Below are 16,991 nucleotides of genomic sequence, written 5' to 3'. Positions count from 1 at the left end.
GGTGGGGACAGGGGGGATATTCTTTAATTTCTGAGTGACACCATGGAAATAGGGTGACGTGGAGCCAACGTCTTGTGGGTGACAGCACGAGGCAGGGACACGGGTGCTTGTGTGGGGGACAAGGACAGTCAGGATAGACAAGGATGCTTGCAGAGGGGTGAAGAACCAGGGGACAAGGACATCTGGGAGGGATGAGGACACTGGGGGGGACGAGGATGCTCAGGAGGGATGAGGACCCTGGGGACAAGGACAACTGGGGGGGACGAGGATGCTCAGGAGGGATGAGGACCCTGGGGACAAGGATGCTCAGGAGGGACAAAGACACTCAAAGGGGACACAATGACATTAGGGAAGGACAAGGTGGCTTGGGAGGGATGAGAACACTTGAGGGGGCCAAGGGTGGTCGAGGTGGGACAAGGACACTGAGAAAGGACGTGGATGGTCAGGAAGGATGGGGACAAAAATGAGAATGGTCAGTGGGGACGAGGACAGTGATGTGGACAATGGACAAGGACACTTTGGGTGGACAAAGGATGGTTGGGGGATGTTGACGAAGGACGGGGACATCTGACGAAGGGGAGGACACTTGGGAGGAGGTGGACTCTGGGGAGGGCTGAGGACACTTGGGGACAACATCCATCCTGCTGCCACTCACCCTCCACGGGTGACCTTTTCAAGCAGAAAGCCCCTTTTTGGGCAACAGCTTAATAAAACTGCATTTTAGCTGAGCTAAGGGGACTCTGGCCTTGTCGCGTCCTCCCTCTTGGGGACATCCATGCTGCTGTCCCTTCTGTCCCCTGCTCTCCACCACCCCTGGCCCAGAGGTTGCCACTCCCGTGTCCACCTGGAAAGGAAAGGGGACATTTTCCAGTGCCCCGCAATGGGTGACACCCCCAGCGCCCGTCACCTCTGCGTCAGGGCTCACCGTGCCGCGGGACCCCCAGCGCTGTTCCCCACTCCCAGGTGGGGATGGGGACGCCAGGTGAGAAGACACTTTCCAAGGGTGACGGTGATGGTGGTGGTGAGGGACCTGCTGGGAGTTGGTGGCATCACCGCGCTGTCACGATGGGGCCACATCCCCGTGGGAGGTGATGATGTTTGGGGTCTGGGGACACATGGCTCACCCCCGTAACCACCATCGATGTCCCCGAGGCCAAAGCCGAGGCCATCGACGGCCACGGCCAGCGCGCGGGCGAAGCTGGCGTCCAGGAGGAAGGAGCCGTCACAGGAGCTCACCAGGCTGCAGCGGGCGCTGGCAAAGTTGTCCTCGGACACCGACCCCCACCCATTCAGCAGGGACCCCCCCGGCGAACCCCGCGTCACTGGCCGCTCTTCCTCTTCCTCCTCGTCCTCCTCGTCCTCCTCGCCCAGCTCGGAGGCTGGTGGCCCGTAGATGTAGCCATAGGTGTGCAGCGGCGAGAAGAACCGCGGCGTGGTGGGCACCGGCGGGCTGCAGGGGACACAGTGTGGACAGAGCTGTCACTGGGGGACACTACCAGTGTGGGGGTGTCCCAGGGGGAGGCGGTGTCCTAGTCACCTGGGGCAGGTGGTGTCCTGGTCCATCTCCAGGTCCTCGGCCACCTGCTGTGGTGTGAGGACGCCATCGCTGAGCGCTGGTGAGAGGCGCCCGGTGACAGGGGACATGTCCCTTGGGTGCTTGGTGGGTGGGGACATGTCTTTGGGGTACCTGGTGGCCAGGAACATGTCCCTTGGGTCCCTGGTCACCAGTGATACATCTCTGGGGTACCTGGTGACCAGGGACGTGTCCTTGGGGTACCTGTTGGCCAAGAACACGTCCCTCCGGTGACCAGTGACTGGTGACATCTCCTGAGGGTGCCCGGTGGCTGGAGATGTGTCCTTGGGATGCCTGGCGGCTGGTGACACATCTCTTGGGTACCTGATGATGAGGAACATGTCTCTTGGGGCTCTGGTCACCAGTGATGCGGTCCAAGGGGCAGCTGGTGTCCAGGGACACATCTCTGGTGTGCCTGGTGACCAGGGACATGTCCTTGGGGTACCTGGTGACCAGGGACATGTCCTTGGGGTACCTGTTGGCCAAGAATGTTTCCCTCCGGTGACCAGTGACTGGGGACATTTCCTGAGGGTGCCTGGTGACAGGGGACGTGTCCCTGGGGTGCCTGGTGTCTGGGGACGTGTCCTTCACAGTGGACGGTGGCTTGTCCTTTGGGTACCTGGTGGCCAGAAATGTGTCCCGTGAGTGCCTGGTCACTGGTGATGGGTCCCTGGGGCACTCGGTGGCCAAGGACATGTTTGGGTACCTGGTGGCCAGGAATGTGTCACTGCGGTGTCTGGTGGCTGGGGACTTCTCCTTGGGGAGCCTGGTGACTGGGGACATGTCCCTTGGGTGCCCACTGGCTGGGGACATGTCCCTCTGGTGCTTGGTCACTGGTGATGGGTCCCTGTGGTTCCTGCTGGCTGGGGACATGTCCCTGGGGTATCTGCTCCCCAGAGAAGTGTCCCTGCAGTGGTCAGGGACCTGGGACATCTCCTCGGAGTGTCTGGTGGCCGAGATCGTGTCCCTCTGGTGCCTGGTGGCTGATGGTGGCTCCTTGGGGTGCCTGGTAGCCAGGAACGTGTCCTTGGGATGCTTGGTGACCAGGGACTTGTCCCTTGGGTGCCTGGTGACAGATGACACATTCCTGGTGCTCTCAGTGACTGGGGACATGTCCCTGGGGCGCTGAGTGGCTGGAGACGTGTCCCTGGGGATCCTGGCGACCGAGGACACGTCCTTGGGTCTCTTGGTGGTTGGGGACATGTCCCTGGGGATGCCAGTGACCGAGGACACATCTTTGGGGCACCTGGTGGCCGGGGACATGTCCCTGGGGATCCCAGTGACTGGGGACATGTCCTTGGGGTTCCTGGTGACCAGGGACAGGTCCCTGGGAATCCCAGTGACTGGAGACATGTCCTTGGGGTTCCTGGTGACCGGGGATGTCTCTCTGGAGATCCCAGTGACCGAGGACACATCCTTGGGATACCTGGTGATTGGGGACATATCCCTGGGGCTGCTGGTGGCAGGGGACACATCCTTGGGGCACCTGGTCATGGGGGACATGTCCCTGTGGCACACGGTGGCCGCACACCTGCGGGTGGAGGGGACACGCTGGTTTTTCTAGTACTATCAGGGTGGGGGAACCCATCCGTGTCCCCAGGGTGGGGACACCCAGACTCACCGTGTCACTGGCGGGTGCCAAGGTCGAGGTGGCGCTGGGGGTGTCACCGGTGACCCGGTGACACCGGAGGCCAGCGAGGCGCTGCCCCGCCGCGGTTTCGGGGAGTTGAAGACCGGCAGCTGCCGCGGGTCCCCTCTGGCCACCACGGCGGTGGCAGTGTCACCATCACGTCCCCTTCTCTGAGGCCACCCAGTCACCAGCCCCAAATCTGTCCCCCACTCACCTCCGCTGCCAGGGACATGGCCACCGGTGAGCAGTGGGGTGCTGTACACTTGGTGCAGTTCTGCATGGGGGGGGACACAGAGCCATGAGTCACGCCCTGTGTCCCCATCATGTCCCCTCATGTCCCCCATGTCCCCCAGACCCACCTGGCTTGCAGATGCGCTCCCAGGGTGCGGGGCTGGGGGTGCTGGGGGTCGTGCGCACCCCGGGGTGTCCCCCTGTGTCCCCAGGGGGCGACGGGTGCCCCCCCCGGACTGGGGGAGTGGGGGGCCCGATGCTCGGCAGCTCCAGGGACAGGGCTGGAGGGGCGAGAGGGGGCACCCATGGGTGCTGACCTGGGTGTCCCTTGTCCCCTCCATTCCCAGGGCCCTGACACCTGTAGAAAAGGTCTCACGACAATGGGGGCACCCGGGGGGTCCCACAGCTCTGGGAGGGGCCCCATGGCATTGGTGGGGGGTCAAATGGACCTAGGGGGGGATCCCATAGCACTGAGGGGTCCCCTGACTCTGAGATGGGTCCTATGGCTCTGGGGAGTGTCCCATGGATTTGGGGGGGCGGGTCCCACGGCTGTGGAGGGGTTTCCATGACTCTGGGGGGCCTCCCATGGCACTGGGTGGGGGTCCCTTGGATCTGGGTGGGTGGGGGTCCCATGGATCTGAGGGGGTCTCATAGCTCTGGGGAGGCTCCACAGCACTTGATGGGGATCTTATGGCTCTGGGGGGGTCCCAGCCCCCCAGGGGCTCATTGGAGGGGTGGGGGTCACTGGGGGGAGTCCCATGGCTCTGGAGGGGGGTCCCAACCCCCAAGGGGCTCATTGGAGAGGTGGGGGTCACTGAGGGGAGTCCCATGGCTCTGGAGGGGTGTCCCAACCCCCAAGGGGCTCATTGGAGGGGTGGGGTCACTGGGAGGGGGTCCCATGGCACTGGGGGGGATCCCACATCTCTGAGAGGGTCCCATGGCATTGAGGGAGGAGGAGTCCTATGACTTGGGGGAGTCCCAGCCCCGCGAGGGTCTCACTGGAGGGGTGGGGGTCCAGGAGGTGGCTGCTGAGGCTGCTGCTGCTGCTGAGGTTTGGGGGGGCACAGCCGGGTTTCCAGGGACCACTGAGCCATGGCGAGTCACCGGCCACCAGCCTGCGGGGCCAGAGGTGTCATCAGGGTGTCCCACCCCGGTCACACCCCCCGTGACCCCCCTGCCCTGGCGCTGACCTGCGGTGAGCCGCGGCATCCCGGCCGGCCCGGCGCTGGCACAGGAGGAGGAGGATGGCGAGCAGGGCCACCCAGAGCAATGAGCCAGTGGCCGCGATGACAACGGGCTGCCGCAGCACCCGGGCCACTCCGGTGCTCCCCGCCGCCAGCCCTGCAAGGTGTCACCAGCGTCACCCCTGTGCCACCACCTTGGCCACTCTGCACCCCACCTTGTGCCCTGTGCCCTACCGAGGACACCACAGGTGGCATTGCTGGGGACACCCAGCCCTGCGCCGTTGAACGCTGCCACCTGGACGCAGAATCGGGCCCCGGGGGTTGTGGGAAGGGTCTCCAGGCGGTGGGTGCCTCCGTCCACGGTCCTGTTGGTTGGGCGCTGCCAGCCCTCCCCCACTGACCAGACCTGGGGACACGGAGAGGATGGAAACCCCCAGGTGAGTCCTCTTGATGGACCCTCGTTGGTGGATCTCAACAGGATTGACCCCCTTAGATGGACCCCTTAGATAAGTCCCCTTTATTGACCCTCATTGGTGGATCCCTCTTGGATGGATGGACCGCTTTGGATCAACACCCCTGGGATGGACCCTCATTGATGACCTCTCTTAGATGAATCCCCTTGATAGACCCACATTGATGAATCCCAACAGAATTGACCTCCCTTGGATGGGTCCTCTTGGATGAATCCTCTTGATGGACCCCCATTGATGGATCCCTCTTGGATGACCCCCTGAGATGAACCCCCTTGGATAGATCTCCTTGGGTTAGATCCATGTGGATGACCCGTTTCCTTAGACTGACCCCTTGGATGGATGTCCCTGGGTGGATTCCCCCCTTAGATGGATCTCCTGGGATGGATGTCCACTTTGGTTGGCCCCACCTCGGCTGGATCCCTCTTGGCCAGAGCACCCCCGTCCCCACCATCCCAAACCTGGTAGCCCTGGATGATGCCGTTGTGGGTCTCATCAGGGGGTGGCTCCCAGCTCACGACCACGGTGCCGTTCCCCGTCTCCGCCTGGCCCACAGTGACGCGCTGGGGTGCCGCACTTGGCACTGCTGGGACAACCACGCTGAAACACCCGGGATCCCCAACCGACCCCACCCACCCATCCATCCCTCATGCCCAGCGCACCTTCCTCAGGTATCCAGAGGTGTCTGGTGTTGCTGTCCAAGCCCTGGGTCCCACCAGAGTAGGGTCTGACCTTGAACTCGTACTTGTGTCCCCTACGGAGGGTGGGGATGGTGGCACTGAGCTCCCTGCCCACATCCTGCTGGAACCAGGGGGTGATGGTTGGGTGTAGGCAGCGGTACAGCACCACGTAACCCTCCGGAGTCGGCGCTGGCACCAGCATCTGGAGATGATGGGAAGGGTTACCAGATGCGATGGGACACGGGGATGGAGCTCCAGCCTCATCCCCGTGTCACATCCCACCCTTCCAGCAGGGACAACCTGCCAGCGGAGGCGGACGGCGGCGGCGGGCAGCGTGGTGCCGTTGTCCAGGTGGAGCCGCACAGCCAGGAGGTCTCGTGGGGCAGCGTCCCATCGGCCAGGTGGTGGCCGCTCTGTGGGGCAGAGGGAGGGTGATGGCAGGAGGAAGGTCCCTGGGCACCTGCCCAGAACCCACCTCAGATACCCAGCCCTGAAGACCCTGATGTCTCCCTGGATGGACTCACTCACATGGACCACTTGGATGTATCCCCCTTAGATGACCTCCTTGGATGGACCTCCCTTGGATGGCCCCCCATGGATGGACTTTCCTTGAATGACCTCTTTGGATGGACTCCACGTGGATGGACCTGTCTTGGTTGGACCTTCCCTTGCACAGCCCTTGGATGACCTCTTTGGTTGGACCTCTCTTGTTTGGACCTCCCTTGGACAGACCTCCCTTGGTTGGACATCCCTTGGACACCCCTTGGACGACCTCCTTGCCTGAACCTCCCTTGGATGGATCTCCCCTTGGGTGACCTCCTTGGATGGACTCCTCTTGGATGGGGCCCCATGGATAGACCACACTTGTTGGGCCTCCCTTGGACCTCCCTTGGAGGACCTCCCTGGATGGACCTCTTGGTTGGACCACCCCTTGGGTGACCCTCTTGGATGGATCTCCCTTGGATGAACCTCCTTTGGTTGGACATCCCTTGAACACCCCTTGGGCACCCCTTGGATAACCTCCCTGGTTGGACCTCCCTTGGGTGACCTCCTTGGATGGACCTCTCTTGGATGGAACTTCCTTGGTTGGATCTCCCTTGGACTTCCCCTGATGATCTCTTTGGATGACCTCCTTTGGTTGGACCTCTCTTGTTTGGACCTCCCTTAGACACTCCTTGGATGACCTCCTTGGCTGAACCTCCCTTGGATGGTTCTCCCCTTTCATGACCTCCTTGGATGGACCCCTCTTGGTTGGGTGTCCCTTGGTTTGACCTCCCTTGGACATCCCTTGGATAACCTCCTTGGTTGGAACCCCCTTGGCTGACCTCTTTGGATGACCCCCACAAGATGGCCCCATTTAGATCCCCTCACATGGCCCCTCAGATGACCCTGGGTGACAGTGGTGGCCGCGGATGTCCCCTCACTGACCCTCCACGTGCAGGTGGGCGGTGGCGGCGGCGCTGCCCAGCTGGCTCTGCGCCGTGCACACGTAGGTGCCGCCGTCGGCTGGCGTCACCGCGAAGAGGCGCAATGTGTACTTCTGGTCCACCTCGTGCCTGTGGGTGTCACCAGCTCTTGGTCACCCCTGTCCCCACCCCGGGGAGGTGACACCCCCACCCTGCCACCACCCACCTGCCCCACGGGAGGTCCCCACGCTCCTTGTGCCACTGCACCCGCGGCACAGGGTCCCCTTGCGCGTCGCAGCCCAGCTCCACCGTGTCGCCAGCCGCTGCCACCACGTCACTCGGGCGTCGCACGATGGTCGGCTTCTCTGTGGGGTGACATCAAGGAGGTGCCACCGAGGCCACACGAGGTGTCCCCCACCCGTGGGTGACGCTTGGCTTACCCAGGACAGCGACGCGGGCGCCCCGGCTCTCCCTCTCGCCCGCCGCGTTGGCCGCCACGCAGACGTAGAGCCCGGAGTCGCTGCGCCGCGCCGGCGTCACCCGCAGCTTCCCCTCGGTCACCACGTACCGCCCGCCGCTCACGTCCAGGGTCACCCCGTCCTTCTTCCAGGTGACGCGGGGCTCGGGGTGTCCGGAGGGGGGGACGCAATCCAGCTCCAGGGCTTGTCCCACCGTGGCCACCAAGTCCCCCGGCTGCAGGCGGAAATTGTCCCGCAGCGCTGCGGCCGGAGGGGACGCCATGGGTCGGGGGGGGACAGTGGATTTTTTGGGATCCCCCACCCACATCCTGTCCTTACCCGCTGCAGGTTGGGGTGTCTCGGGGAGGTGGCAGCCTGTGGGTGACACAGAGGCCGATGGGTGCACTCAGTGCGGGCTCAGCCTAGCTGGAGCGGATTTTGGGGGAATTTGGGGGGAATTTGGGGAGTTTTGTGCCCCTCGGGGCTGCACTCACCTCCCCGGCGCAGCACGGCCAGGCAGAGCCCCAGGGCCAGCGCGGCCGCCCAGCCGCCCGCCATGCCGGTCCCCGTCCCCCCAAATCCCCGTCCCCCCCGGTGGCACCGGGGCCGGATCCCACTCCGGATGGGGGGGGACAATAGCCGGACGCAGGGGTCGGGAAGTGACGGGGCGGCGGGAGGGGACGGACGGACGGACAAACAGCTCAGCTGGGCCGTGGCAGTGGGAGTGCCCAGTGGCACCAGCAGCACCCGCAGTTTGGGGACACCGGTGGTTAATGAATTTAATTAGTCAGAAGAAATTCCCCCCCTGTATTCAGAGGAAGAAAAGTTAAGAAACGAGCTCTTGAGTGGAACCGTCAGTAGGGACAAGAGTGAATGGTCCAGGTTCTCCCAAGCTCTGCAAGCTTAAATTTGTTACTTTGGGGACACCGGTCATTAATGAGTTTAACTAATCAGAAGAAATTCCACCCCCTCCCACCCCCTCTACACTCAGAGGAAGAAATGAGCTCTTAGCTGGGGTCATCAGTAGGGACCAGAGTGAACACCCCAGGTTCTCGCAAGCTTAAATTCATGTGTCAGCGGGTGTGTTGAGCCCACCCGTTCTCAGCCACCACCCACCCCTTGTGTGTCCCCCCTGCACCCCGGGGTTGTCACCCTGTCCCACAAAGTCACCCCCGGGTGCCGCCGTGGGCTGGGCAGTAGTTTAGTTTATTGGTTAGTAGCGCCCCAGCACCCCGGGGTGCCCCGGGACCAGGTTTGCACCCTAAACCTGCTTCCCGGGAAGACCTGGGAGGGGGCGATGGCACGTGCCCCAAAACGGGGGATTTTCACAGAAAATCCAGGCGCGGGGAGGGGGAGCAGCAGCGGGGGTCGTGCACACGTGGGGTGTGGGGTCCTCGCTCGGCACGACCCCCGCGCACTTTGCACGCTCCAGGTCGTGGTTGCACACTTCGTGCAAGGTCTTTTCACCTGTTCCACGCATGCAGCTTCTGCGTGCTCCACGCACGCTTGCTGCGAGCGCTGCATGCACACTTCTTTTGCATGTGCTTTGCACGCTCGCTTCATGCTCTCTTGGCATGCTTCGTGCATGCCCCTGCAAACGCTGCATGCATGCACTCTCCTCACACTCTTTGCACGCTCGCTGCACACTCCATGAATACTCGCTCTGGGTGCTCCATGCCCACTTTCTGCAAGCGCTGTATGCACGCTCTCTCCTCACGCTCTTTGCTCACGTGCTGCATGCTCTCTCTGCATATTGCATGCATGCTCTCTTCTTACACCCTTTGCACGCTCGCTGCACACTCTGTGCACGCTCTCTCTGCGTGCTCCATGTCCACTCTCCACAAATGCTGCATGCACACTCTCTCCTCACACTCTTTGCACACTCACTGCATGCTCTGTGCACACTCTCCGCAAACACTGCGTGCACGCTCTCTCCTCACGCTCTTTGCACGCTTGCTGCACACTCCGTGCACACTCTCTCTGCATATCGCATGCATGCTCTCTTCCCTTTGCACGCTTGCCGCGTGCTCCGTGCACACCCTCTGCAAGCACTGCACGCGCAGTCTCTCTTGCACACTGTGCGTGCGCCCTCTTTGCACATCGCATGCGTACTCTCACTGCACACTCTGCACACACTCATGCACACCCTTTTGCACTATCTCTGCATGCCCTGTGCATGTGCCCTTGCACACTGGGTGCACGCTCTGCCTGCACGCCCCCTCCACACATTTCGTGCACACTCTCTCTGCACACTCGCTGTGTGACACCTCTGCACACGCTGTGTCCACCCTCTGCACATAGTGCACGCAATCGCTCGCGTGGTCTGTACGTAGCCTGTCTGCGTGCTCCGTGCACGCTGCCCTTGCACCCGATGTGTGCACTGTCTGCACGCTCCACACGCTGCATGCATGCTCCTTGCATGCTCTGTACATGCCCTTTTGCACGCTCTGTGCACGCTGTCTCTGCATGCTGTGTGCACACTCTCCCAGTGTGCTCCACACATGATGCTTTCTCTGCGTGCCCCATGCATCTCACCCTGCACACTGCATGCACACTCTCTGCATGCTCTGTGCATGCCCTCCAGCACACCCCATGCATGCTCTCTCTGCACACTGCATGCATGCTCTGCATGCTCCGTGCATGCTCTCTTGCACACTCTGCTCGCTCTCTGCACGCTGTCTTGCACACTCTGTGCATGCTCTGCACACTGTGTGCACACTCTGCACGCCCCATACATGACCGTGCTGCACACCACATGCAGGCTCTCCCTGTGCACTCTGCAGGTGCCTTCTTGCAAACTCTGTGCCTGCTCCCTCTGTACACTCTGCACGCTCCATGTGTTCCCTCTTGCACGCTCTGTGCATGCTCTGCACACTGTGCGTGCGCTCTCGCGTGCTCTCTCTGTGCCCTGCGTGCTTGTTTGCTCTGTGCATCCCTCTGGCACACTCCATGCATGCCCCGTCTGCACACTGCATGCAAGCTCTGCGTGCTCCGTGCATGCTCTCTTGCACACTCTGCTCGCTCTCTCTGCACGCTCCATGCGTGCTCTCTCACACGCTGTGTGCATGCTCTGCACACTCTGTGTGCACTCTCGTGTGCTCTCTGTGCACTGCGTGCTTGCTTGCTCTGTGCGTGCCCTTTTGCACGCTCTCCCCACGCACTGCGTGCACGCTCCGTCCCGCGTGCTCCCGGCACACGCGTGTGCTTTCCTCATGCTCCCTGCACGCTTGTCCCGGCGAGCAAGCCACCAAAGCGACGCCCCGGGCAGGCGGGGGACGGAAGAGGGGAGCTCCGGGTGGGATCAATAGCAAATTAGTGACTTTACACCCAGCAAAACGCCGGCTGGAGGCAGCCGCGGGGCCATGCCGTGTCCCCACCCGCTCGCCACCGCCCGAGCGCGCACATGTCCCCCGCTCAGGCGCTGATCTCCACGGCGTTGGGCTCCTCCTGCTCCCGGATGACATGCACGCCCGCAGTCCGCAGCAGCCGCGGGGCCCCGCGGGACCGCGCCGGCGACCCCGGCGGTGACCTGTGCGTGCGCGTGGAGGCGGGCGAGCGCGCCGGCGAGCGATGGTAGCGGCGAGTGGCGCGCCCCACGGGGCCCGGGGAGCGAGCGGCCGCCGGCACCGGGGAGCTGGTGTAGCCCGGTTCAACCGCGCCGCGGGGTTCGGTCGGCGAATCCTCCTCCGCCTCCGGCGAATCCTGCCAAAAGCCAAGGGTAGAGGGGCGTCCGAGAGCCGGCACCGCGGCACAGAACCGGCGCGCTCCCGGCCACTCACCTTGTCCTTGAGGATGTACAAGGCTACTGGGTTCTTGCGCTCGTGGTCGCCGCTGCGAGTGATGCCCTCGGCTGCGGGGACACAAGGCGTTGCTCACCACGCGCTCCCCAACCCGCCGCCGCGCCGGCGCTGGGCACTCACCGTCGTGCTTCAGGCGCTCCTCGTCCTGCTCGGCGTAGTCGGAAGCCGGCTGCAGCTCCGCTTGCCGCTTCTCCCTGGGGGGGGAAAGGGGATGGGGAACGGCCCATGGGGCAGCTGGGGAAGGGCTCGGTGGGGCGGGGATGGGATGGGATGGGATGGGATGGGATGGGATGGGATGGGATGGGATGGGACAGGACAGGATGGGACAGGATGGGATGGGGTGCAATAGGATGAAGAGGTAGGACAAGATTGGATAGGATGAGATGGGATTGGGATTGGGATTGAACAAGGTGGGCTGGGATGGGATGGGATGGGATGGGATTGGGATTGGGATTGAACAAGGTGGGCTGGGATGGGATGGGATGGGATGGGATGGGATGGGACGGGATGAGATGATGAGATGATGATGAGATGAGATGAGATGAGATGAGATGAGATGAGATGAGATGAGATGAGATGAGATGAGATGAGATGAGATGAGATGAGATGAGATGAGATGAGATGAGATGAGGTGAGATGAGATGGGATGAGATGAGGTGGGATGAGATGAGATGAGATGAGATGGGCCAAGGCAGGATGGGATGGGGTGGGGATGGGGTGGGATGAGATGGGATGGATGGGAATGGGACAAGATGGGACAGGATGAGTTGAGATTGAGATGAGATGATGAACTGAGGCAAGAGAGGACAAGACAAGATAAGACGGGATGTGATGAAGTGTGGTGTGATTGAGTATCCAGGACAAGATGGGGTGATGGGAGAAGATAAGATGGGACAGGACGCGATGGGACAATATGGGACAGGAGAAGAGGAACCCCCTTTGGCTCCCATATCACCCCTGGCCGTACTTCTTGGAGGGTTTCCAGCAGGCACAAACTGTCACCAGGGTGACAAGGAGGAAGATGCCGCCCGTGGAGAGGATGATGTAGAGGGAGCTCCGGCCTGGGGGAGATGAATGAGGGGGGACAACCCCCCAAAAGATTTTAGGTGGGAGTATCTACAAGGGGTCGCAGGAGGGGGTGATGGGTGGCTCACGGTAGACGGTGAGCTTCACAGGGACGCTGCGGCCGTGGCTGATGGGGTTCTCCACCAGGCAGCTGTAGACGTCGTCGTCGGCCATGAGGACGCGGGTGATGGTGAGGATCTTCTGGTCGGGGGAGAGGAGCAGGCGGGAGTCGTTGCTCAGCGGTCGCCCGTCCTTCAGCCACGTGTAGGTGGGTTTGGTGCCGTTCTCATGTGAACAGTTGAGGGTGAAGAACTCGCTGAGCTCCAGCACCGTTGAGGAGGCCACCAGCACTTGCGGCTTCGAGATGGGGACTGTGGGCAAGCAACCGGGGTGACGCTGTGTCTCAGGAGATGGACGGACCCAAGGGACGGGAAGGGGGACATCAAAACCCCGCCGGGGATGTAGCTTGGTTGCATGAACCCCCAAACCCACCTCCCGGTTGGAGAAAGACCACCCAAAAAGACGTCCCATGGAGAACCCAACCTCCACCAGATGCCATTCTTGCGCTTACTGTCCACGGTGAGGTTGATGGTCTTCTCGCCGGTGAAGGTGTCGTCGGTGATGGACACCTCCACCTCATACGCGCCTTCGTCGCTCAGCTGCAGGGGGCTGATAAGCAGCGAGCCGTTCTCCAGCACCCGGATGCGGTCGCGGTAATCGGGCCGCAGGTTGCCGATGATCTCGGTGCCGATGGACTGCACGACGGTGACGGGTTTGTCCCGTTTCAGCTGCCACTTGACCACCGGCTTGTCGGTGCTGGCGCTGGCGTAGCGCACCGAGAGCAGCGCCGCCTTCCCCGCCGTGCCGCGCACCAGCGGCGTGGGGCTGGTGATGTTCACCCCCGCCAGGAGACCTTGGGGTGGGGGGGACAGACAGTGGGGACACCGAGAAACATGGGGAACCCCCTCCCAGAGCTGGGGTGAGCGCCCCCAAAATGCTTCGCTGGCCCTGGGGTGGATAACCCCTCTTTGTATGAACATTTGCATAGATGCATCACCCCAAAAAGTGCGGGGGGTGCAAGCGCTTGTGCACGCGGGTCAGTGTGATGGTGCACAAAGAACGCACCCCAAAAAATGCATGTGCCACCCCGAAAACTGCATGGGACTGGGAGAGTTGCAACCATCAACCAGGTTGATGCAACCCTTTGCAAAATGCATGGATGGCCCTCAAAATTGCACTGGGGGATGGAGCGCTCTTGCAGCCAGGTTGATGCAAGGCTTTGCGCAAATGCACATGTCACCCCAAAAAGTGTGGGGGGTTGAGATTCTGCACCTGGGTCAATGCAATGCTTTGCAAAAAATGCACGTGTCACCCCAAAATTGCATCACGGGAGGGAGTGCCCTTGCAGTCAGGTTATTGCAACCTTTTGCAAAATGCATGCATTGCCCCCCAAATTGCACTGGGGGGAGAGAGAGCTCCTGCAGCCAGGTTGATGCAATGGTTTGCACAAATGCACGTGTTGCCCCAAAAATTGCACTGAGGGAACGCACTTGCAGCTGGTTCAGTGCAATGCTTTGCAACAAATGCACGTGTCACCCTCAAAATTGCATGGGGGGTGCGAGTGCTCCTGCAGCCAGGTTGATGCAATAGTTTGCACAAATGCACGTGTGGCCCCAAAAGTTGCATTGCGGTCTGGGAGTGCTCTTGTAGCCGGGTTGATGCAGCACTTTGCAAAATGCACGTGTCACCCCCAAAAGTGTGGGGGGGTTGAGTTTCTGCACCTGGGTCAATGCAATGCTTTGCAAAAAACGCACGTGTCACCCCAAAATTGCATCGGGGGAGGGAGAGCCCTTGCAGCCAGGTTATGCAATGGTTTGCAAAAATGCGTGCGTGATCCTGCAAATCGCATTGGAATCTGGGGGAGCTTTTGCAGCCAGGTTGATGCAACCCTTTGCAAAGATGCATTGCCCTGAAAAGTGCCTGGGAAATGCGATGGTTTGCAGAAATGCATGTGCCACCCCAAAAATTGCACCAGGGAGGGAGTGCCCTTGCAGTCATGTTATTGCAGCCTTTTGCAAAACGCATGCGTCACCCCCAAAATTGCACCAGGGGAGAGAGAGAGCTCCTGCAGCCAGGTTGATGCAATGGTTTGCAAGGATGTTTGCAGTGCCCCTGACACTGCATTAGGGGAGGGAACGCGCTCGCAGCTGGTTCAGTGCAATGCTTTGCAACAAATGCACGTGTCACCCCAAAAATTGCATGGGGGGTGAGAGTGCTTCTGCAGCCAGGTTGATGCAACCCCCACATATGACCCCCAAATTGCACTGAGATCTGGGAGTGCTCCTGCAGCCAGGTTGATGCAACCCTTTGCAAAACGCACATGTCACCCCAAAAATCCAGGGGGGTTTGGGCGCCCCCCCGTTGCTGGGTGGGTGCGAATATGCTGCAAAAACACCTGCGTTCCCCCCAAGATGTGCATTGGGGGCGGAAATGGGAGCTTTGCTGCAACTGCATTGATGCAACCTGTTGCAAAATGGACGTATCCCCCCCAAAATGGATTTTGCACCCGCTTGGATGCTCCAGCTCCCCCCAGTTATATCATGGGGGCGGGTGCACACACCGAACAAACCTCATATTGAAAAGAAACGAGGGAGGGGGGGAAGTGGGAAATGGAAGAAAAAGGCTTTAAACAGCCCGAAAAGTCATGGGACCTATTGGTATTCAGCGTCCGTCCGTCCGTCCTCCCGGCGCCGCTCGGTCCTGACAGCGTCCCCCCCGAAAATTTTAAGGGACCCCCATTGGGAAAACCCACCCACGGGCGGCAAAGCGGCTTTAACGCACCCATGCACCCCCAAATTGCTACTTTTTAACCAGTTTCTTCCCATTTTTAACCCAATTGTGATATTTTTCTCTGTTTCGGGTGATAAATTTGGGGCGTAAATCCCTGCTTCTTTGGGGGAAAAAGCACAGTGGCATTTTTGGGGTGCCCGGGTGGTATTTTGGGGTGCGAATCAAAGCCAGTGATGTGCGAACCTGTTCGCTCGGCACCCCCAGGGAAACGGGGCCGGTTTTGGGGTCAGACTTGGGTAAAATGGCACAAAATTGTCGCGGGTGTTTTGCCCGGGATGGGGCAGTTTGGGGTTTGTCAAGCATCAAATATTGCGGATTTAGGGCAAAAATATGATGGACGTAACCGGGGGGGTGCAGCAGGATGGGAGCAAATGGGGGGAAATGGGGTCGTTGGGGAAGCTGAATGATGGGGAAGAGAGTAGTTTGAGGATAAAAGATAAGTAAAAATGGGGAGGAAAAACCGGCGGGGAAGCCCGGGGGGGTCAGGGCCGGATCCCCCCGTCGGAAAGTGTTTTTTTCCTGATTTTAATCCCCAATTTCCCCCCAGTTTTCCTGCTCCCGCAGAGTGGGACGCAGCACCCCCCAAGCCCTCCCCTCCCAGCGCATCCTCTGCCTCGCTACCCCCCGAAAAGGGTGGGAAAATGGGGGAAAAAGGAGGGAAATTGGGCAAATGACCCACCTGCGTGCAGTGCCAGGAGCCAGGCCAGCGGCAGCGGGCGGGGGCGAGCGCGGGGCCCCCCTGGGGCGGCCTCTGCTCCCCACATCTCGGGTGCCTTCGCCCCCCGATTCCTGCGCCTCCCGCTCCGGGCACGTCCCGCCGCGCTCCCGGCCTGGCCCCGCGCCCGCCTCATTGCTTTTCTGCTTTTTCTCCCGTTTTTGTTTTGTTCTTTCCCTTTCAATAGGGCCCTGTGTGCTCCGGCCTCCCCGCCGGCCTCGCGCTGACATGTATTTGGGGCAAAAAACCCCTGAGTTGTGATTTTCCCCCTTCTCCAAGCCCCTGTTTCCAGGTTTTCCCCATTGCGGGAAGACACTTGAGCTCGGGGGCAACTTTCCCCACTCTCTCCATGGACAATCGCGCAGGGTTTAGGGCCCCGTTAAATCATTATTTTCAATTTTCAGGGGGCATTTTGCAAAGTTGACCCCCCCCAATAAGCTTGTTTTGTTCTCCAGGCCATGTCCGGGCGTCGTTCCAGCTCCGCTGCCAATTAGCGCCGGTTCCCGGGGACACGGGGCAGGGCGCCCGGAGCCGCGTCCCCCCCGGCACTCAGACCTGCCAGAGTCAGCGAGTCCCCCCAGTGCCCCCAGGAGGCACTGAAAGGGGGTCAGGGCCAATGAGCATCCTGCCTTTGGGGAGAGGTTTTGGGGGGGTGTTTTGGGGGGTATTTTTGAGGAGGATTCACAGAATCGCGTTCTTATAACAAGCAGATATTTTGGGGGGTTTGGGGATGTTGGGGGGATATTCCAGGGGTATTTCTCGGGGTGTTAGTCTGTTTCAGGGGGTGCTCTGGGGGCGGTTCAGGGGGTGGTTTCTGAGGTGTTTTTGGGGGGACACAGAGCAGTCATCGCCCCCCCCAACTCTCTTGGCCACCCGAGCGGGACTCGAACCCGGGATCCCGGGAGCGTGTGTGGGCGGGGCCAGGAGGG

At 61.1% G+C, this 16,991-nt stretch overlaps 2 protein-coding genes across 3 annotated transcripts; both read right to left on the bottom strand.

Annotated features, from left to right (window-relative positions):
* Window positions 1-6: 6 nt before the first annotated feature.
* ROBO4 (roundabout guidance receptor 4) lies at window positions 7-8,259 on the bottom strand. Of its 2 annotated transcripts, XM_071798869.1 has the most exons (20): window positions 8,127-8,259; window positions 7,972-8,007; window positions 7,615-7,893; window positions 7,401-7,539; window positions 7,197-7,324; window positions 6,069-6,181; window positions 5,751-5,970; window positions 5,550-5,674; window positions 4,853-5,024; window positions 4,625-4,775; window positions 4,434-4,549; window positions 3,563-3,715; window positions 3,195-3,477; window positions 2,280-3,104; window positions 2,049-2,192; window positions 1,778-1,897; window positions 1,538-1,708; window positions 1,125-1,450; window positions 926-1,030; window positions 7-844 (listed from the first exon to the last, which is right to left on the bottom strand). In XM_071798869.1, the coding sequence occupies exons 1-20, from the start codon at window positions 8,188-8,190 to the stop codon at window positions 705-707; spliced, it is 3,810 nt and encodes a 1,269-aa protein (XP_071654970.1). In that variant the 5' UTR covers window positions 8,191-8,259; the 3' UTR covers window positions 7-704. The 2 variants fall into 2 exon arrangements, with proteins under 2 accessions (XP_071654970.1, XP_065711746.1); XM_065855674.2 differs by having other exon boundaries at window positions 1,538-1,687; window positions 5,550-5,671; window positions 7,615-8,007.
* A 561-nt stretch (window positions 8,260-8,820) lies between these two features.
* Window positions 8,821-16,356, bottom strand: HEPACAM (hepatic and glial cell adhesion molecule). Its single transcript, XM_065855482.2, has 7 exons — window positions 16,027-16,356; window positions 13,069-13,410; window positions 12,587-12,868; window positions 12,400-12,493; window positions 11,553-11,626; window positions 11,412-11,482; window positions 8,821-11,334 (listed from the first exon to the last, which is right to left on the bottom strand). Exons 1-7 carry the CDS (start codon window positions 16,196-16,198, stop codon window positions 11,047-11,049), a joined length of 1,323 nt encoding a protein of 440 aa, XP_065711554.1. The 5' UTR covers window positions 16,199-16,356; the 3' UTR covers window positions 8,821-11,046.
* Between the last annotated feature and the right edge of the window lie 635 nt (window positions 16,357-16,991).

This window comes from Patagioenas fasciata, chromosome 24, assembly GCF_037038585.1.
Source record: "Patagioenas fasciata isolate bPatFas1 chromosome 24, bPatFas1.hap1, whole genome shotgun sequence".
In the NCBI taxonomy this organism is placed as follows: domain Eukaryota; kingdom Metazoa; phylum Chordata; class Aves; order Columbiformes; family Columbidae; genus Patagioenas; species Patagioenas fasciata.
Note: the sequence above shows the minus strand (reverse complement) of the source record. Positions and strands in the feature narration are given on the sequence as shown.

What these genes read in the sequence shown, in the direction of transcription:
- ROBO4 (XM_065855674.2), bottom strand. Translation starts at nt 8,190, where the DNA reads ATGGCGGGCGGCTGGGCGGCCGCGCTGGCCCTGGGGCTCTGCCTGGCC. An exon ending in CGCCCGCGTCGCTGTCCTGG is followed by an intron (nt 7,540 to 7,614) that starts GTAAGCCAAGCG and finishes GTCACCCCACAG; the next exon opens with AGAAGCCGACCATCGTGCGA. An exon ending in GCTGGGGGTCCCGCGGCACG is followed by an intron (nt 845 to 925) that starts GTGAGCCCTGAC and finishes TTTCCTTTCCAG; the next exon opens with GTGGACACGGGAGTGGCAAC.
- HEPACAM (XM_065855482.2), bottom strand. Translation starts at nt 16,198, where the DNA reads ATGAGGCGGGCGCGGGGCCAGGCCGGGAGCGCGGCGGGACGTGCCCGG. An exon ending in GGAGCGCCTGAAGCACGACG is followed by an intron (nt 11,483 to 11,552) that starts GTGAGTGCCCAG and finishes GTGTCCCCGCAG; the next exon opens with CCGAGGGCATCACTCGCAGC. An exon ending in TGTACATCCTCAAGGACAAG is followed by an intron (nt 11,335 to 11,411) that starts GTGAGTGGCCGG and finishes GGCTTTTGGCAG; the next exon opens with GATTCGCCGGAGGCGGAGGA.